The sequence below is a fragment of the Diadema antillarum genome, unplaced genomic scaffold (genome assembly GCF_040938485.1).
Source record: "Diadema antillarum isolate AM-2024a unplaced genomic scaffold, OU_Dant_1.0 seq00001214_RagTag, whole genome shotgun sequence".
NCBI lineage: Eukaryota > Metazoa > Echinodermata > Echinoidea > Diadematoida > Diadematidae > Diadema > Diadema antillarum.
The window spans coordinates 450,133-472,445 of NW_027272006.1; the positions used below are offsets into that span (position 1 = coordinate 450,133).

Below are 22,313 nucleotides of genomic sequence, written 5' to 3' on the forward strand. Positions count from 1 at the left end.
TATACATCCATCGGGGACTAATGAGTATAATGTTTAACGTCATCTTATGATCAAGCTCTGATAAGCCCTCCCTTAATTCTCCCCTTCCATGTTTGTTGGACGGTCGCTATAAAGAGCACTAGCTGTGTCATCATTGGACACAATGTGAACACACGTGAGCCATGTTTAGAGTCCACCGCCACATCAAAAGCCAAGAAATCCCAACTTCCCATAAACTAAGTGATGAAAACATACGACAACCACGCCGGTGTCTTTCCCGCGCACCTTCATCGCAAACGAAAGGTCGGCTGCCGAGCATCGTACATCGTGTCTGTCGACGGACGCAGACAATGTGAACGCACTGCAGGCGTCATAGTTGTTGGTGCCGCAAGCGGCGACAAATTCTCATTTCCCATTATCTGATTGACGAAGAGATAACAGCCACATCACCTTTCAAGTTCAGGTGCTCCCTTCTCTTCAGATTTACTTAAGGCGGCTGCTGCATGACCTTCCATCGTGATCTTCCATCAGACCTATATCGATTGTGCTACTGGCAACCACCTAATTAGGGAGATTTAATGTCTTCTGCAGAGTTGGCATCCCAATAATCCCTCTTTTCCTTTGCACTGGTCCTGAATGAGTCTTTGCCATCGTAGGAACAACATTATTTTGTCTTGTGAACACATCGTCATAAGAATAATGTCTCAACTTGTTTGAACGACGTAACTTTGAGCGAAGATTTCTCCTCGCCTATACAACAACATCAACGTGTACCCTACAGTACAACATTGGATTACGTCGTAAGAGCGCTATCATGAACATGTGAGTACCCATTATACTTTCAAAAAAAAAATGAACATTAATGTCGTTGCATCGTCTGTACGTTAATCATTACTCATTTCCTATACATCAACCCTAAAAAAATACAATGATTGAACGCTTATACTTCTAATCACAGTATATTTCTGTCCATCCCATATTTTTAACATATCGTGTTGCAATTTTAACTTTTTGCTGTACTACTAATTGTATTTTTAAAAACAAAACTGATGTCTGTTCTCGTACACAATACAGACCCAGACTACAGAACATTCTAGGAAGTGTAGCCCTTATGTTGTATCTGTAAATACAAAGTAAATCATTACTTTATTACCTGAAAATGGAATAGACTCCTATGACGGATGCTTTGATAACAACCTCTTAATCACGTCTTTATATTATTACATATCTTTATTATCATATTTTGCTTATACAAAGCTGTGTTGATCATGTTTGACATAGTACCTCCCAACTAATTCAACGTTCCTGGAAAGTCTACACGAGATAGATATGATAACAGTTATGCAGTCAATTGTAAGCACTAATTCTTTTCAAGGCTCCTTTAATTTCGCGCTATGCATCCTCAGGCTCACTCAAGAATAAATGCGACTCATTTTCTTCCTATTTTATATCAATAATATATTACAGGTGTCGCCACAGATACACGCGGGGATTTTCTTATCTCTTTTCATTTGCATTCATCTGCGTCGTTCTCACACATCTGTTTGCTTCAAACACAACAAAACTCATTGATGAGCTGTGTAAGTATATATCAACGCATATTACTAATACCAAAATTTTGCACATAACCATGAAGAGTTAGTTATCTATGCGGTGGTAGTATATAGAATTAGGCCTACTTACATGTATCTGCAATGTTTTACAATAGTATACCCCCCTTTTTAAACTAAAAATATATAGCAATCGCTCCATTCGAAGTGTTACGGAAATTGATAAGCATTTTATTCCTCCTCTTTGTAAAAGAAACGATCTAGGGATCTATCTATAGAATCTCATTCAGGAATTTTCTCCAGTAAACCGAGAATATTATGTCTTGTCAATGCAGCATATACTTCCCAAGTCGTTTAAAGTATCTCAAACCATTCACTTTGTGATATTACAATTTCTATATATAAAGTTAGTTGATGGAGCTTATCAAGTTAACTTTGTTCAAAGTTTTTGTTAATTTGCGCACGTGTAATAGTTTGTTGTTGATTCTTTAACAGCAACAGATTCCGCCATGCATGTACAGTATATAGTGTGTGTTTTTCTTTGTTTGATTCTATCGCATGATAAGCCCATGTTTATATTTTGCCCTATTCATGAAAAATGCAATTAGCCATTCGTTAGTGTTTAATTATGATATGAGGAGCCTCAAGTAAGTATTTCTGCTTTTTCCTTCGCAAATGTATCTTTCTGAAGGTCTGGAGACGCCTGACAACGCACTGAATTATCTTTCTCAAAGTGAGGCCGTGTTTACAGGCTGCGGACTGGCTGCGGTGAGAGGCATGCTGAACTCGTCCGCTGGGCTAAAATCACGTGCGAGATCTGTAAAAGACACGCTGTTCGTGAGTCACGAACCACATTGACACACATATCCGATGGTTATACACCAAAGAGGTTTTCCTCACCACAAATAGTATACTCGTATTATAAACCCCCTTTGTTAAACACCTACTTGCAGACTCTTTCAGTTACCTTCTTCCTAGGCACAAACATATCTCTCAATTCACGATTTCTCTCTTTCTCTTTTATTTTAACCCTTCTCTTATAAGCGAGACGGAATATCCACACTATTTTCACGTTGGCTTTTATCATTATATAGAAGTAAAATTAAAACAACAGAAAAATAACAGAAGAAAGGGATGAAAATTGTAACCCCTTTCGAAATACACTGTACACAGTATTATGTAAGTTGACCACAAAAAGCACACGCACAGTCAGGTAACACTGTGTTTTGAATTTATTTCTGTCTCTCGTTTGCTTGCCCTTTCGCTTTTTGTTTTATTTCTTTAAGCTTATAAACAACTTTATTTAAAAGCGTTGTTCGGCCTGTTCAAGGTTTGTCTCATTACTCGAGTCTTATACATACACTGCATAGTGATTTCTACGTAAACCGACCAGTATCAGCTTCCAAGGGTTCCTGTTTTCAATTCAATTCAATTCAATTTATTCATTTCATAAAATCACATATAAAATATTTACATAGATGTGTGAGTCAAAGGAGGAAATCACGCAAAAGCCTACGGCTTGGAAATGGAGATTTCCTTTACAATATAGTTAAAAATCACAGTTTTGAATGAAACATATATATATCAAAACAGAACTTAGATTAGAGGCCGTTACAAAATCAACAATACATTATGATAGAGACAGGAGACAGGAAACAAAACAACAACTGAACTAATACAATATAATACAATACAATGAAAAACAAAACAAACATGCAGGGTAATTGTCAAAGGTTTGTATGGGAATTGCACAATTATTCATCATTCATTCATATATAATAAACATTAATCAATACAGATTAAGAAGAAGCTGCTTATATTGAGTCATAAAAAGATTCAATGTGTTAACAGATTTCAGTGTGCACATCAGTTTGTTCAGGCATTAGTACTGTAAAACGAGAAATGTTCGCGTGCATTTTAATTTCGCGAGCGTGAAGATTCGCGAAATTCAAATGCACGCGAACAAATTCCACAATTTAGCCCCTTTGTACTTTATTGAGTTGGACTGACTGATTTTCAGACGATACAATGGTAACATATAACATTGTTTACTTCTAGTATTGAAAGAATGTTTCTTGGCATGAGAAGAAAAATTGTACTCTGTACGACAATAATGAACACTTACCAAACTAAGTAGGGAACATTTCTGCGATTATCATTTAAAGCAAAACAACAAGCGATATTGATACGTCGTTACATCAGCGATTGACAAATTTTGGTTTACTGATAAAATGCCACGGAGCACATTATATTTGTCGTCGTTGTTGTTTATTGCCATTTTTATGATTGAATTCGACTTGCAGCCTGAACCCTTGGATATAGAAAAGGCAGTCCCGTCAATCGACGAGTTGTACCGCCGTCTGGGCGTGGTTACAGCCATCTCATCCAATCACTACGAAGAGGCGTTGCCATGGATCGCATCCCTACAAAAGTTTATGCCCGACAAGAAGATCATAGTCTACGATCTCGGCCTCAATACAACCGTCCGCCCAAAGGTGCGTTTGAAAGTTATAATTTTGCCCGTTGGAAAAAAAAATCCATCTCTAGGAGAACGAGGCTTCACAAAATATTCTTTCCGGCTTTCAATTTTAGTGCCCGCCCGCAATGTTTGATTCTTTACAATAAATAAAAATGACGTTTGCGGCATCATCGTCATGAAACACTGTCTTCTAACGATCTTTATCTTTTTTTCTTATTGTTGTTGTTATCTGTTTATCATTGTTTTCCCGGAGCATCATACAATCTTAATCAAACTTAGTTTAGAGTGACTTAACAGACACACAAACTTACCGATATAAATATCACATTTTCCTTTTGAGTGAGGACTAGAGTCCAACAGGAGACTACAGTTATTTCTACCAGGACACCTTATATTTCATGATGTCATTGCAGCTTCATTATAAACAAGTGCATTTCCCAGTATATAGGCCTATTCGCCATATACCTAGACTACTCAACAATCGAGGACAATCTTCGTCTTTAATTTGTACTTTGGACTTTGGGTGCGTTTGTCATTGCAAAGGGTTACAAAAAAGGTGTAATCATATAGTGAAAAACAAACACACAAGCGCGATGAAACGCATTCGAGCACACAGGGGTATTCAAACTGAACACAACAGTTTTTGAAGCATATACAAAACTGAACTGCTGTGTACTTCGTCAAGAATGTCAAAACAAGAGGCAGTGTCATTATTAATTATATTTATATAGGGCTCTGAGCCTGGATTATCTTCATATAGTTGGCAAGGACAAGCCGACATGACGAACAATGAACACAAAGCGCAACTTTGATTTATACAGTGCTGATGCGGTTTAGACTATTATTAGCTTTCAGGATCTTGGCACACTTATATTTCAAAAACCTTGACTTTTAAAGTTTATGACTGGTGAGAAATATACTCAGCAATCTAGACTTATCCATGAACAACGGTGAGTGAAAAGGATAAGGGAATGCATGTTGGCACCGTCTTTCTTTATTTTGGTGTCAGTTTGGATTGTTACTGCGATTTGCAAACACTATACACCAAAAATAGGATCCCTATTCTCAGACTTTGAAATCAGCCATTATGATGTACACGATATGAAAAATTCAATGTCGACCCTCCCCCCTCCCCCTCCTTTTTTTAGGATGGAAGATTCCGGTAGAATGGACGTCTTGCAATGTATTGCAAAGAACAGATTCATATCTCAGTTCTGAAGCATCTCATGAAATACAAAATATTGCAAAAAGTCTATATTCAAATTGTTGTTTTTTACACATTACCAGTTTTGAAGTATATGTTTGTATATCGGTATTTTTCCCAAATGTGTCCGGATCTCCCTTGCAAGCCAGTACAAAGTATATACGTAGATCCCCCTTTTTTTTTACTTTAGCTAAAACTACATCTAAGACGGCAGGCACAGAAAAATACTAACTTCTAGACTCTGTGAATTCCAATAAATGGTTATGAAGACACACTCACTTCCCGTAAGCAGGACTGGTTAATATAAGTCACTAAAGATTTCTGACATAAAATTCTTATTTCCAGATTTATTACATACTATTGCCATTCTGACCGTAACCTTAATGCAGCAAATCACACAAATTATACAATTTTGTCCAACTGGCAAAGACCAATGCTTGTAGTGAGGACAGAACCTCTTTTGAGGAGTGGAAAAGGTGACTGCGTATATTTTTAAAATCATGTCCTGATCCTTTGCTCCAACTCGCAGAACAGAGTATACCTTCAGTGTAAATAATACCCAAGTACGAATCCTGAAGCACAGTAAATTGATGTTTGATGCAATATATCTCAACCATAAGATATTTGGGGGTGCCTTGTAATATGGACACGGTACATCTTTAGTTCACGGTATCCCCTTTCTGTCACTTTGCTATCCGCAGGTCAAACTGTTATGTAACGTGGAGCTGCGCAAGTTTCCCTTCCACCGCTACCCGGATCACGTGAGACACCTTCTGACGTACGCCTGGAAGCCAATCATTATTGATGTGAGTCATCGTGCAACATCTGAGAATTCAGTATGCATTATCAAAAAAAAAAATATCCCAATGTGCACCGTCAGAGAACACAAGGGCCAACAGCGGGTGCAGGAGGCCTAAAGTTGTGACTCGTCTGAGCGAAAGCCGGACAAATTCAACAATTTCCCGATTTGAGCGATTTAAAACTCTCTGCGACAGACTCTCAGATTCCATTAACATAAAATCATTCCCATCCCTTCTACTTCCAAAACCCTGCTAAAGAAATGTGTAAATAATTACCTGTTACTAATACCAGATAAACACATTATTCAGAAAATCGAAAGCTTTTGAGCGCTATTGGATGTTGTATTTGTTTACTTATTTCAAAGAAAATTCAAAATACAATCTAGCAATATTAAAGCAATCTGCTGCCAGTGCATGATCGATCGACTTTGGCTAATGACACGAGGGAGTACATGTATACATTGCACAGAAAAGTAGGCCTATACTTTGATTCAAGAGTATCATATTTCTGTTTTTTTCTATTGACTTTTGGCAGATGGCACTGAAAGAATTTGGAGTCATATTTTGGGGCGATTCATCGATCCGCCTAAAAGCTTCTCTGAGGAAAATTCTTCCCGTCGCCTTAAATCATCACGGCTACCTCACTCACTTCCATGGATTCGACCCAAAGGTGAAAGAAGAAATCCGACATCAGTACTTTTATACCCATCCCGCGCTCTATGGCAACCTTGGAGTGAACCGAACTCAGTACTACTTATCACAAGATATGGCACCCCACGCAGCTGCAAATCGGCAGCTATACATCAACAGTTCCATTATCCAACGCAGCATCGTTCAGCCGATGCTGAAATGTGCGCTCGAGAAGAGGTGTATACGACCCGAGGGGGCGCGAACGCCAAAACACAGGTTCGACGCATCCATCCTGGCAATTCTTATCTACAAGAATCTACCTGGCGAATGGACTCGACAGACCAATGACAATCTCGCCTTTGACAAGGTTGTCTTTCTGCGGAAAAACACCAAAGGTCGCGAAAATGTTCAGTTTTGTCCCTGAAAATCTCCCTCCCTTGCCAAAGCTATGAGAGCGTGACAAAATGCGATTAGTGACTAAGAACGCTTTATAGAATCATCAAACATTGACGCCCGAATTTGGGAATTTGAAATTCCTGAGAATGTTGATTTTTGCAGATGTGACATTATAAGGGTATAATGAGGTTCAAGTTTGTGTCGCCTTTTGCTAGGTATCAACTACAGCACAACTCCAGTGTCTCAAAAGTTTTGTTTGTTTGTGACCTTGGCCTTTACGATTTCCAGGGAAATATTAGTCCAATTTAATTTGATACAGCTAGAGAGTGTTGCATCATTTGTATCTGGCACAGTGTATTTTGTAAATCATCCGTGCATTGTTGATTTTCATGTCAGTAAATTATGTATTTTTGTGACTACAAGCCAAGTTGCATTTCTTTTTATTCAAAAACTTACAGACAAGACATAAATCATTGTGGATATTAAGAAAAGACAAAAAGGTTACTCTACTCCTGTGCTTGATCAAGTAATGTTATACTTTATATTGTACAGTATCTTGACATTCATTTCACCTACACTCAACTCTATTGTAACCATATCCAAACATACATACTCAATAAACTACATTATTTCATTGAGAAACATAATGATAATTTATTATCATAGTCACAATAACCATCATCAACAATATGTTTGTAATATTCATTTTCAATACATGTATATGCTAAATAGCATTACAAATGGTGATATGGATCCTAATCAAGTGGTTAGCTGAAAGCTAACACATATCAGCCTTCATCTTGCCGAAAGACTAACTTTACAATGCACCAAGCATTAGTACATTAATGACTGATACAATGCTTGCTAGTCTGCACTTCGCTGCTCTGCTCATATATTATGCATGCATTACAATCATTTGTATATTTGCAGTTCAGTTAGCTTAGAGCTGGTGTTGGCCAGAGAATCTTTCTACTGCAGAATTTAAATTGCATCATCATTTTATAAAACAAATTATGCATATTATTTGGTCAGGCGTGAGTAAATCATTCACCTCCATACAGTCTAAAACAAACTCAGCTTTGCTGTGTGTGTTTCTGACTGTTCCAAAGTTACTATCCACTGAATAATTCTTACTTATACACAGTGTAATGTGCATTTATGCTGTTACGGCATCGTAGTGACAGCTACATAAAATCATTGCTCACAGCATTCTGTGGGTCGTATGTATGGGAGCCGTACTGGATCCGGATTATCAATTTCTTTGGTTTTGAGCTCTATTTCTTAACTAAAAAAATGTATTCAAACTCAACCAGTTCTGGAATGTTGTAAGTGCCCGAGACTTTAACATCATTGTGCACGAAGCATCAAATGCTACCTCGCTATGAATTTCATCATCGTAAGACAAAGTAATAATTAAAACTATGAAATTCTTGTTCAGTCTAATTGTGAAATTATTGATAAAATTGAAATTCTGAAATATACCGAGAAGCCACTTAGGTGCTATCCCTATGAGTAGCATTTAAATCCCTTTGTAGATTATGACTCTCTCACTGTACTTGATTCTAATATCAACGTTGCACAATGTGTGATATGCTTTCTGTATACAATTGTAATATGTTTGTTTTTTTTTCCCACAGCACACACTCTATGTCATTAATTCATGTACAGTGTATTTCATTCTCTATAAAGGGGAAATATATGAGAAAGAATTCATGTCAGAGCTTGCATGACTGTACATCAAGATTACAGAAGCAGGAGTTAAAGTTGACACCTATCAGTTTTAAGCCATGTTATTACTGCAGTGCAGTACCATTATTAATAAAAAACACAATTACATTGTATTAAAAAGAAATCTTATTAGTGGAAAAATGAGCAAAGAAAATGGGATTCCATCAGGATTTAATTTATATTCTTTCTGGTCAGTTTATTCTGTCTTTATTTGTTTAAAAAATTTTTGTTACAACAAAGAAAATATCAAATTCCCAAAATTCTCATTTATACATCTTAACATACTTCAATGTTCTGCTATAACAAAATTTTGATACAGTGCATAATGAAAGAAATCTGCCTGTCCCGAGACGGGAGTCACCTGTTCTGATGGTAGCATCATTTATGTTACTACTGTTGTACAGTGTATTTGCAAGAGATGTGCTCTTGTGTACCTGTTTCATAATCTTAAAGAAAATGGTAACATAACAGCACTGCATGCAAGGTTTCAAGGAATGTACTGTCAAGGATGGAGGAGCACTTTGTACACAGCAAGGCTATACAGTACTGTAATCACTAACATCTGTAATACATCTTCGGTTAAACACTGACCTTTTTAATACAGTCTGAAAATCATATCTCGACCCGACGATTAAGTACAGTTGAACCTCTCGTATCCAGACAAGTCGGGACCGGGGCTCATCCGGATAAGGGATTTGGCCGGATACGGGAGACTCAATGCTTTATACATGTACATATACACATGTACTGATGTAGCTCATTGTAGTACCACATGTAGTAATGTGTATACTGCAACCTTTTCATTGTTACATTCGGGGATGTTTGGGGATGTTGAAATGTCTGAAGGTAAGCAATTTGGAAGGAAATTTGATGTAACACTAATGTATGTTAATCATGTGTGTTTGGGTAGGAGTTGTCAAGGAGTTGAGAATCCCCCTTTCGTCCTGTAATTATTTTTTTTTTAAAATCACGGCGAGATTGCGTCCGTATAATAGAGAGATCCGGATAAAGGGAGGCCGGATAAGAGAGGTTCAACTGTATTGGTATTGCAATTATCTCCGATACTCTAGCAGGACAATGTGCTCTTTTCCGTGCCCTTGCAACATAAGACTCTTGGTCCAAGGATCATCCCTCTGATCACCATTGGTTTGTATCATTTCTTACATTACGAGCATTAGATTGAGTTTATTCCTCTTCATTACTTTCTTTGAATGCTCAATCAACCTCGTCTTATCTTAAAATGGAAGGATCTGCTCTTTATTTCAAAACTACAATGGCTACATGAAATAACCATTGCAGTATGTTCCACTAAATTCTAGTATGCCAACTATTCAAGTTCATCCATAAATTTAGATGTTGCGTTCTTTCTCTCTCTGTTCCAATCATTACATCTTTTCAACAATTTAAATACAGTCAACCTTGCCTAAGTCGAGTCTATTTAGACTGAAGAAATAGCTTCAAATTACAAAAAATTTGATTAATGAGGGATTGAAATCAATACAATATAAAGAGAAGAGGGCTGGACAAGACCTTTGACTTGGGTGATTATTTGATTTATGCGAGGTCAACTTGGACGAGGTTGACTATTGATTTCTTCAAATACCATATCCTGCTGCCAGTTCTGACTTTTTTTCTCTTGCTGTTTTGAGTCAACTTGAGCTACAAGTGTATTTGGATGAAAAGTTAATGAGATTCTAAGTACATACTAGACCTCTCCATTCCCAGTTCAACAAAATTCGGATGACCGGTTTTAGCATCAAATCTATACTTAGAGTAGAAAGTACTACACAATCTTGCCTTTTTCTCTTTCTTTTCCTTTTTTGGTTTTGGCCCTCTAATTTAACCTCATTATCAATCTTGATGAAAATTGAATACAAAATATGCAGCCAACAGTCCCCAATGCTCTTCTCCCTTTATTCAATTATTACTGATAATAAGACAAAAAGTGAGAGACAATAAGTACATGTATCAGAGTTTTTTTTCTATCAAAATCTTAAACCTGCTTAACCTTGAACAGTTATTCACTGCATGTCCACTTCAAAGAATGTAACAGATTCTTCTCTTTTCAATCTTGAATAATCACATAATATGTAAGTACAGGTTTTGTATTAAAACAGGAGAGCAACTGGCATAGAAAGCTAGCACATTAAGGCACAGATTTCTTGTCTGGAGTTAGTGGGCGCTAAGAAAACTACGCATGATGTCGTTGACCTCACCGGGTCTCTCCTGCTGAATGAAGTGATCGCCGCCCTCTATGCGCTCAACCGTGAAATTTTCGCAGTACTTCTCCGTGCCATAGGAGTTATCGGTGTGCAGGAAGAAATCTCCTGTCCCCCAGATCAGGAGGGTGGGGCAGCGGATCATGTCCAGCTTTGTAGGTTGACTGTATCTGACAGCAGCCCGGTAGTAGTTGATGAAAGATGTAGCATGGCCTACGGCATGAAAGACCAACAAAGTCGTTTTTATTATTATTTACCCAGATTTCACACACACACACACACACACACACACACACACACACAAAAGAAAAAAAGAAAAGAAAAAAAGACAGCCGACAATTTGATAATGAAGAAAACTTTTCAACATAGCACTCTTTGTGTAACACATGTGCACTGCATATTGTCTTTACATGGGAAACTTTTTCCTTCAAAAGTTGTTATTTCTTTCTCATTTTATCAATTTAAGGAAACCTCCTTTTCCAAGCCCCAGGCTTTGCATGATTTCCTAATTTAACTCATATTTCTCAGTAAATATTTTTAATGTGATTTCATGAAAAGAACAAATTGAATTGAATGTATGGAATTTTGTTCTTGATCACCAATTCAACAACTTACAAAAATCGTTTTACATGTCCTAATTTGCGATTAAGTGTATTGCAAACATATGGTACGTATATACAACAAGCACTCTAAGGTTTACATACAGTATATGACAAACTGTGGTAAAGGACAACATGGATTTCAAGTTACAATTTAAGTTACTAGTATATATCATTAGGCAATCAATCACTAGCTTGCACAATACCAATTGACAAAGTACAGCATACAACTGTACTAACAAATTGCACTCAACTGTTATTGCGAACTGACTTACAACATGTGATTCTAATTAGAAACTACTTGGTGTTTTAATTCCTTTTCATCAAACTGAACTTCTTGACCTTAAAGTTCTTTAAATTTGGGTTACTAGTGTGCATGCGCAAAAAAACCCCAGAAAGTGTATGCTGTCTGAAGGCTAGTGATTGTGATGTATTGTAACAATGAACACCTTACATCACAATGACCATGCATTTCGGAGGCACAGCCTGCAAACACATGGTGGGCTGGCCACATGACAATCTTCGTGAAGCATTCACACTTGCCAAAGAGTGAGAAGATTGATGGGGTCTGGGAAATACAACATGTATACCTAGTTTGAGTAGGAAGTTTTGTGGGAAGTTTATGGTCACCCTGGCAACACTTCAAGATCTTAAAGATTGTGATCTTAAACTTTGCAATCTTTTGCCAGTATGCCCGTGGCTGATGTGTTATGAAGACTTGGACAAATTACTCTTTTTACATTTTAAATATGTCTGCAAACAAGTTTACCTGGCCTACTCATGGAGTACTTGAAGGCTTCAATATCCTCATCTGTTGTGGGACCCTTCTTGCATGCCATGGCAATCATCTTGTAGTCACCCATGCGAATCATGATTTCTGGCAACTTTGGAAGCTGGAAGAACATGATGTACCTACATCAGTTGGAAAAGAGAATATGCACTGCAACATGAAGCACTTACAAAAGTGAAAAGAGGACACAGACAGAAATACAAAACTTGAATCTGTTGCACTTCATGAATTACATAAAAAATGGAACATGAATTATGTCTTTGAATTTTTATACTCAACTGCATGAAAAAAAAAAATCAAAATCAAAATTACTTCTTTTCTTCATTTCAATTCAAACCTAGAAAAAAAAAATCAATACCTTCTATGTACAAATGTCAATTATGTGTTGATTCTTAGCATCATATTCTCAGTGTCTTTAAGAGCAGTGTTAATTATATACTTCAGAAGACTACAAGGTCATGAATATTATTGGTGATGATGATTGATAATAGTAATGATAATAATACCTACCAATTACAGTATTGTTATATCAAAATCATCATCATCATCATCATCATCATCATCAACATCATTGTTGTTTCCATTGTCATTGGAACTGTCACTAAGTACCAATCATCTACTACTCCTAAGGGTGGGATTTCACGGAGTACGCGAACGATTTGCGAAGGACGCGAATGGCAAAATCCAGCATTCGCATTTTAGTCTGCAAAAGATCGCCAAACGAACGTGAGGGTTCGGAAGCGTCGTCAATTGTTCGCGAATGTCGTTTTTACTTCGGCGAGAATTTCAAAAAAGTTTGAAATTTTTAGCGAACCTTTTCCGCACACTTGGTCGTGATTTGCTCGTGAATTGTTCTCGAAAGTGTCTTTAAAGCCTCGTCATATGCGCAAGATTTTCGCAAGACACGCGCGATGTTCGCAAAATGTTCATGAAACCCCAAACAGACTCCGAAACTTTGGAGAATGTTTCGCACATGTTACGTGAAATTTGCGACGTTTTTCCGATCATTTTACGACGTAATCGCAAACTGTTCGCGTATCTTTTGAGACATTCTCGCGAACGTTTAGCGCACGTTTGGGGGATGTATGACCTATACGTTTTTTACAAATAAAAATCGTAGCATACATCTTAACATCAAACAATTATTAACAACTATAGTAACAAAAGAAATTAAACACTAGCAAAGAGAAAGAAATGTTTGATATACAAAAAAAAATCGCAGAATACACTTAAAATTAATCTAAAGTATGTAAAATTTCAATTGAACTATAGAGATTATGTGTTGGAGGAACTGCGAAAAAAAAAATCAAATGCTTTACTAGTGGAGATAGGTCCTGGGGGGGGGGGAAATGTAGGCAAGTACACGATAGAGAAATGAGAGAAAAAGAAAGGAGTAATAGAGGAAAGAAAAAAAAATTAACTCAAGACAGCTTCCACCTCTCCTTGGGTACATTTTCTCCCATGATTATTGAAAATGTTTCGTTGTTCGCATTTCCGTCGCGTGTTCTTTGTGTAAGTAACATGCTGTACTTTAGCAATGATACACACGACATTCGCACATACGTCGTGGAAACTTCGCACAAATTGCGCAAGAATAGTTTTCGGCTTCATTGTCGGAAAACATTCGGAGAAAAACTTTTCCGAATGTTAGATTTTGTCATTCGCGTCCTTCGCAAATCGTTCGCGTGCTCCGTGAAATCCCACCCTAAGCTACGTACATGTACTAGTGACACTATCATCATCATCATACTGATATCATCATCTTTACAGATGAGCGTTACCAAGACATCCTCAGCTGAGCTAGGCCAGAGTGCATCACTCTGGTGAAAACACCGGGGTGGGGGATGTTCATGTTGATAAATCTGTCCACAAGGCCAGGGAAGCGAGCTGCAAACTGCCAGGCAACAGCCCCGCCCCAGTCATGGCCCACGAGCACACATGATGAATAACCTAGGACTTTCATCAGCTCCTGAACATCACCTGCGAAAAAAAAAAACCAATACACAACACCCAAAACTATAATAGAATATTTGCAACACGTTACAATTATGTACAACTAGCACAAGCAACTACTGTTATAACCAAGTCCTCGGGACCTGCAGTTTACTTTCGCTATTTTGAAATTTTGGTATAGTCGAACAAATAAGTGTAGTAAAAAAGACAATGGTAGATTATAATCATGGGACCTGAACTTTACTTTGTTTCATCCAAAATTCTGTGATAACTCAGTTTGTTATAATGGCAGTGCACTGTAGTACTTATTTTCAATTTTGACCAGGAGTGGTAGGATGATGTAAAATGTATCGAATCTATAATGCATACTTCTTTTGGTCGGTAATTAAATTATATCTAAACATTCATATATTGTTCTTTAATACATGTATTACTACTAATGTCAATATTAATATTCTTGACAACTAGATTTACTTTTAACCACAAAAACTTTCATACTTAAAACAGTGTGCTACAACCTGTGAAATACAGTTGTAAAGATACAATTGTACTTTGACTACTAGCGGGAATTTGACATCAAGTTCTATCTATTATTCTCTTTAAAGGGGAAGGCTAGTAACTGATCAGTGGGAATCAGTTGAAATGCTGGGAGATGATTGTTCCAATCCTTATGGGATTCATTCAAGAGTTCATTGTAGATCTATTGTCGTGTGAAAATAATTTGCTTCAGAACGGTCTCATATTCAAGTAATGTGCAGATTAATGCTCCGTCACTGACCAGGGACGCTAACCTGGAAGCATTAAACTGCACATTACTTGAATATGAGACCATTCTGGAGCAAATCATTTTCACACAACAATAGATATACAATGAAATCCTGAATGAATCCCATAAGGACTGGAACAATCATCTCCCAGTATTTCCAGTGATTCCCACTGATCAGTTACTAGCCTTCCCCTTTAATACCTGATGTCAACAACAGGCCAAAACAGAAGCATTCTAATAAAATATCACCTTCAAAGGCATTTACATGAACACCTAACACTGTCCACTTTTATTTCTGCTTGGCATTCTGAAGGACTTCAAATTCAAACCTATTCAATAAACCCCAACTTGAAAGCAATTAACAGACATGATTATCTACTAGACCAGAATAAAGTGTCAGCTACACCTACCAACGAGTTCATCCATGCAGTAATTTTTCACACCAACTGGGGCATCTGTTTCTCCAACACCTCGCATATCGAAGGCTACACAGCTGTTCCAAGCAAGAATAATTTAAGTGAAATAATTACAATGAATTAACTATGACTCAGCAATGCTTGATAAATAGTTACACCTGTATTTATAATTATAACTACAATGACAAGATATCAAAATATGAAGAATTCATTCAGGGTACATCAATACCATTATGATAGTGACAGCTAAGACACTAAATTTAGACATGTGTTTGCTACATGTAACTCTTAATGGCTGCAAAGTTAATACACCCACAGCAAATGAAACTGCCTATTTTCACATCCTGCTTTGATCTAACTAAAATTTGAAGATTTATCCTATTGAAACTTCTCATAATCATATCATTTGAAATGATATCTAAAATGTTCATCAATGAGACAATTGTTTTAACTCGGCTTATAAATGTTAAGAAAAATGCCTTTATTCCAAACTCTGGCAATAAATGTAGCAAAATTCACTTGAATTTTTTTAAACTTCATCGATATCACCATCTAGTATCACTATAGCTACAAATGATCCATTTACATCACATTTGTGAGAGTATACATGTACTTTGGTAAAATATGCATACTTTTGTGGGTATTTTTAAAACTCTAGATAGTGTCTACATCTTTAAACAAAGTAGTACCGGTACCTTAAAAGTGGATATTTTCACGACTAATGGCAAGGAAAAATATTTGCTTGCTTTTATCTTCATGCTTGCTTCTGGTTGCACAAAATGTGCGAAAATTTCAACACAACGAAAATTTCCACTTACAGTATATTTAAACTGCGATGTTGATTGAGAAATTTCACACACATAAATAATCCAGTAATTTAAACAAACTCAAATGAATGGATGCATGGGACTCACTAGTAGTCTTTACTGAACTCCCTGATCTGGTGTCGCCAGGAATACCAGCACTCTGGGAAGCCATGGAGGAAGAGCATGAGAGGGTTTTGGGGATCACCACAGACCACCACATGGAAATTCAGCCCCTGTGATAGAGATGTAAAATGACCCATTTTAACATCTAGAATTTCTGCAGGCTAAACATTACATCAAACATGTACTAAATAGTATAGAAAACTACAGTGTGTGACATGATATTACTAGGCTAATTCATGCTTGCAAAATTTATCATGAATTAATAAAATAGGTATCTATATCTAGACTGAAATACAGGAATAAGAATTTGACCATCAGTCAGTGTTGGATGGTCCTCAACAAGTCTTTGAATTGACTGCCTGACTGATTGACTGACCCATTGGTTGGTTGATTGATTGCATGACTTGAATCAAGCTTACCTGAGACTGAAATCCAATACACCATTTGTTCCTTCAAATATTCATAACTGCACTTACATATAATACTGTACTTGCCTCTTTGAGTTTTTAATATCAATTACAAACTGTACACTACTGGTTGAGGCGAGGATTCAGGTTTATAACATTCCTAAGTGAGATAATGAGAAACCTCTTAATATGAAATATGAAAGAGCATACAATTTTAAGAAGGATTCAACATTTGATGAAAATTGGTTTTCAAATGGCCGAGATATAAAAAAAAAAGGTGATAATAATAAAAGGCAACAAGCCAAGCCTTTTATTAGGATCTCTTTGTTTCACCTTGTTTTTTGATAGATCTCAGCCATTTCAAAACCGATTTTCATCAAATAAACTTTTCAATATATCATTCCCCTTAGAATTGCATGCTCTTTGACATCTCATACTCTTCTGAATATCTTGCCAAACATTAAAAGCTAATAATAATGATAATGATAATTGATATGATTTAGGCCTATATGGCGCCAAATCCACTCTGTAGAGTGCTCTAGGTGCGGAAGGAAGAGAAAGTGAAAGAGGTAAAGAACATACAAAATTCAAAATAATGAGTACGGTAATCAAAAGGAGGCCTTAAACAGGCGAGTTTTTAGACTGCTTTTAAAGGAATCTGATAAAATTCTCACCTCAACCAGAACTGTACACACCCTTTAACCTCAACCAGAACTGTAGTCCTTCTAACTCATGTGTGTGAGTAGAATTGGGTCAACTTGATAGATTTATCCTTTGATCTTCTGTCCTTATTTGTAAATGACAGGTATCACCCTATTTCATGATATGGTACAACAGTGTCAACAGGCAGGATGGCCTTGCTTTGTAATTTTTGTTCGAATTTTTTGTTAGAATCTACTGAACTGTTAGTGTTATTTTTTGTACTTTGTTGTTATCTTTGAAACATGGTTTAGACACGTTCTGGTCAGACAAACATTTTGAAATTGTCTGACATCTGCACGCCTACGCTATAGACTATTACTCGTGCTACCAAACACGGACGACCGGGATTGCGGGAGACTTGACAGGATCTAGGCCTACCTACACTCCTGTACATATGATGATGATGATGATGATGAGGTTAGCAAAAATAAAATTGTGTATGGTCCACTGCACTGTTGTCGGGGCCAGGCTACTCTTGTGGTGTAGAATCTATATTATCGACTGAACAAAGAAATATAGAAATATATGTCATGAAATGAATAAGATTATTCACTGTCAATATAAACTACAACATAACGCTAGAGTGTTCTAAACTATACACAGCCCAGCCCCAGTCGCTTGCTTGGCCGCGTCTGGTCGGGGTATTGTCAATAGACAAAGTAGAATACTGCAGATCGAAACAATGAATACAAAGTCAAGAGTCATAATTAGATTCTATACAGTTTGTGGTCAGGTGGTAGACTCTACCTTCACTCGCACGGACTTGTGAGTACCCAAACTGGGGTCTTCCATGCAAGATGGTCTTGAAACTCTCGCCTTTTCCTCGAACATCCACTTGCGTCCCCGAAATATCAGTGCCGATGTTAAAATCATCAACCCTTTAATGACACTCAAAGTAAAAGCTGCAAGTAAGATGCACACGCCAACGATTTGCTTGAAGAGGCCCATGTCTATGTTTCTATGGATGTCACGGTAGAACTGATTAGGTGCTATGCTGATTCCTAGCTACGTTTACAGCCAAAGAGACCCTCTGAACGTGGTTTTAGCTCGGCTCAAGCTCTGTATGCCTGCTGATCTCTTTCCCTCGGCCAGCGCCAATTATGAATAACCGTAGATCAAGCGCAAAAGCAAAGTGTTGGTGGCATCAGGGAGGTGGAAGAACCCCTGGTAGCATGGAACTCTCTGCATGCCTCGCAAGTAAGGCCAGTGGACTTATGCATTTACTCAGTACCTGGGTGCGTCGATTAGACTATTAGTCCAGTCTCTTAGTACAAATGAAGTAACTTCGCCGTTCCACGGCAGCATTATGTTCTGCACAAAATCGTTCAAAACGAATAGAACTTGGGATAGTTTGCAGGGATCAGTACACAGCGCCAGACAGCGGTGATGCACCTGATTCTCATTTGGAAGTAGAAAATAAGGTATCGTACTTTATATTTACAGATTTCTATCTGGTGTATTTGCCCTTGGATAAGATAAAACAGGAGCTACAAAGAACTGCACTTTGCTGCAGTCGACACTCCAGACACCACGTTCTCGTGCGACAAGGCACAAGTGATGTGCACGTGCATGCAGTGCGAGAGGTTTACTAGTACCAGCAGAGGTGCAACGTTAGACCCACCACCGCCCTTGCGAGGCCATACCCTGGAGGCCCCCTTGTCGTGCCCATACACCCCACGAGTGCCAGTCTTCCCACCTGCTCTGTGAATAGTGTGATACCTCTAACCGTTATTCAGCTTTTCGTCCGTTATGGAATTCGGTTAACACGCATCCTCGTGGTGATCCTGTCCTCTTCATTACTAACGTTAGGTCTGTCGTGCTCAAATTCTAGCTTCCATCATCGACACATCACATGCTACATTGCAATTGTTTTCATCTGCTAGCTGCTTAAATTTATGGCATGCCTAAATTTATATTGCCTCTGTCTGAAGCTAGATTGGATGGGTAAAGATGATGATGATGATGATGATGATGATGAAGGGTACTAGGATTCTAATATTTAGTAGGAACCTAATTTCTATCAAATTTTTACTGGAGTTGGGGTTAAAAAGCCAAAGTTTGAAGTCCAAGAAGATGTATGTATCAACCTCTGTTCATGAGACAAAGCTCTTTTTCTTTTGATTGTTTTCTGCCTCCTTAATTCAGTCCTGAAGAATATTGCAGCAGGTGCAATAATTTTATGCAATGAACATACTTTTTCCTTTTAACGTGCCATGGTCGCTGAACGGTGACCTTAGTCCTGACGTGCCATGGTCGCCGATCGGCGACTATAAGAGCAAGAAAAAATTGGTCATTTAAGTTCTTGTGGTACCATAGTATACGTTACACCAAGAAACTGCCACTGATATGTACTGGTAGCTGATTAGCATAGCCATCGTTTCCACCAAAAATATGAGTATACTTACACAGGAAAATTTTGAGTAACAATATGAGTTTTTTCAGCTAGATGTATTTTTTTCATGTTGGGGAAAATCCGCAGAGAGCGCACCCTCTGTGAGCTGTGTATAGATCAAAATTCTCATTGATAAACCACAGTTGTGTATGCTACTGAATCTGCGTGTGTTGTCTATAGATGCATTGTTCTGCTTGGGTGCTCTCCTGCCAGAGCTGCTTTCATTTTCTCCCTCAAAGAGGGTCAAGCTTTCGTTCATCAGTCAAGTCTTTCATCCTTTTGTCTTGGTGAACTTCACTAATTGTCCCCATGCTAGCATATACTATAAAGGAAGAACACGCTTTTGTTCTTGTCTATGCTCATGTACAGCTGTACAGTGGACAGAAAGTAGACCTGTTAACAAAGGCCTGCCGATTTCAATAGAGTGCTCCAGCCCGCAGTCTGCATAGACAAAAGAAGGATTATTAGGTGCTTCAGTCTGAAGTGGACAAAAGACACTATTCCAGGACCCGGGATTTACCAGTACTTTAGTTTCAAATACAAGATCTGGGACTGAAGGACTCAGATTTGGGAATGAATTACCAAGGCAGAAAAAGAAATTGAAAAGACAAATTGAACTGCCAGTATCTTTGGAATTATGCAACTCTAGAAGACAAATTTGTTATCATTTGAAAGAGGAAATGTAGCGCTAAAACTTTCTCACAGAGTCAAGGGAGCGTTCTATTGAAGAAAAATCACGAATGACTCTTTCTTTACATACTACACAAAAATTTATATTTTTTTTAATGATATCGATTATTTCTGCAATATTTCAGGTTCAGATAGATATTACAGCAAACTGACTACATGACATGAAAGACCAATTATTTCTTGATAAATTTGTTGTGTAGAACTCGATCATGCCCCAGTCACATAGACATACCGGATCACCCCGGACCACCCCGGATCTGATCGGGGGAGAGATCGGTGTTGACGCCGGGAGGCCAACATGGTAACTTTTGGAGGTCAAATACATCTGTCGTCATCCGGGGATTGCCATGTAGGCAGAGCAATCCGGGGTGGTCCGTGTGGCTGCCGTGAAGCTGCCCTGTTGATCCGTGTAGCTGCCGTGTTGATACGTGTAGATGCCGTGTTTGTCCGTGTAGACGCCCCGCTCTTCCGGCCTTATCCGTGTAGCTGCTGTGTTGATACCGTGTGTACAGTTATACCAAAATCCCGGATCTCCCTGGATCACAGTGTAGATCCTTGAGCATCCGTGTTTATATGTGACTGGGGCATTAATTCAAAACAATCAATAGTTTCAAAGATATGGCAGATTTAAATTACATTGTCAATCCAGTTCGCAAACTTTCTGGCGTTGGGTCAAAACGTCTGGCATGTTAGGGGTTTTGGGTCTGGCACATTAAGAGTTAAACAAGGGTAATTCAATCAAAACTTGTGTTAGGTCAATGCAGATGTGATAAACTGTCTGATCATGTTATCTTCACCTTATTTTCAAAAATTGTGAGTGTGACAAGCTGTATTTCTGTGTCAATGACTTCAAAAAACAAAAAAAAAAACCAAACAGACAAAACAAAACTGATGATAAAACTCCAAACATGTAGGAAATCTTCAAGAATCTTCAAGATAGAAAGAGGCAGAATAAACGCAAGAAGAAGAAGAAACCATCATGAGGACATTGTTATTTTATGTTAATTTCAGTGGAATTTCTGTCAGTCTGTGTGTGTGCTTGATTTTTATGCAGTTCAACATCTATCCAGCCTCCCTTTATCTGGATCTCTCCTTTTAATTTTTATCTGGAAGTGATCTCGCTGTGATTTTGTTTTTTCAATCTAATTAACAGATCTAAGTTTTCAAGGAAAAGGGGAATTTTCCAGGCAACACAGGAAAAGGGGATTTCAAACTCAAAATGTCTACACCAACTCACATGAGTTACTTGATGATGATGATGATGAAGTCTTGTATAGCGCTGGTATCCGCCAAGTCAGGCGCTCATGGCGCTTAACTTTTTACTTACACAACACAACATACAGTGGTCAGTGCACATTCACTTCAAATTTTTCTCTAGTGGTAGATTCTAAATAACATGCATTTAGACATTCACTCATAGATGCCAAGTTCAAAAAATTTTTATGAGTGAGATTTTCTTGACTCAGCATCTCTGCGCGCGCGCATATGTGCGTGAGCGAGGGAGCGAAGCAACTGAGCGAGGGGAGGGTGTGGCAGGGTGGTGTCCGCCCTCCCACGGTAGGGAGCTTTTTCAATTTTTAGCTCCTAATGGTGCAAGCTGGTGCATACTTAGGTGATTATTTTTTACTTATTTTGAAAGACAGAAGGGAAATAGGCCTTCAATTGCAACTCTCACTTTAATCCT

General features: G+C 37.9%; 2 protein-coding genes across 2 annotated transcripts; one reads left to right on the forward strand and one right to left on the reverse strand.

Moving 5' to 3' along the window:
* Positions 1-1,609: 1,609 nt before the first annotated feature.
* On the forward strand, positions 1,610-7,066 carry LOC139744827 (uncharacterized). The gene is made up of 5 exons (XM_071655241.1): positions 1,610-1,616; positions 2,221-2,366; positions 3,833-4,024; positions 5,914-6,018; positions 6,548-7,066. The coding sequence occupies exons 1-5, from the start codon at positions 1,610-1,612 to the stop codon at positions 7,064-7,066; spliced, it is 969 nt and encodes a 322-aa protein (XP_071511342.1).
* Positions 7,067-9,825: 2,759 nt separating this feature from the next.
* LOC139744842 (epoxide hydrolase 4-like) lies at positions 9,826-18,500 on the reverse strand. Its single transcript, XM_071655255.1, has 6 exons — positions 18,295-18,500; positions 16,424-16,548; positions 15,504-15,586; positions 14,156-14,354; positions 12,354-12,496; positions 9,826-11,198 (listed from the first exon to the last, which is right to left on the reverse strand). The coding sequence occupies exons 1-6, from the start codon at positions 18,493-18,495 to the stop codon at positions 10,939-10,941; spliced, it is 1,011 nt and encodes a 336-aa protein (XP_071511356.1). The 5' UTR covers positions 18,496-18,500; the 3' UTR covers positions 9,826-10,938.
* Between the last annotated feature and the right edge of the window lie 3,813 nt (positions 18,501-22,313).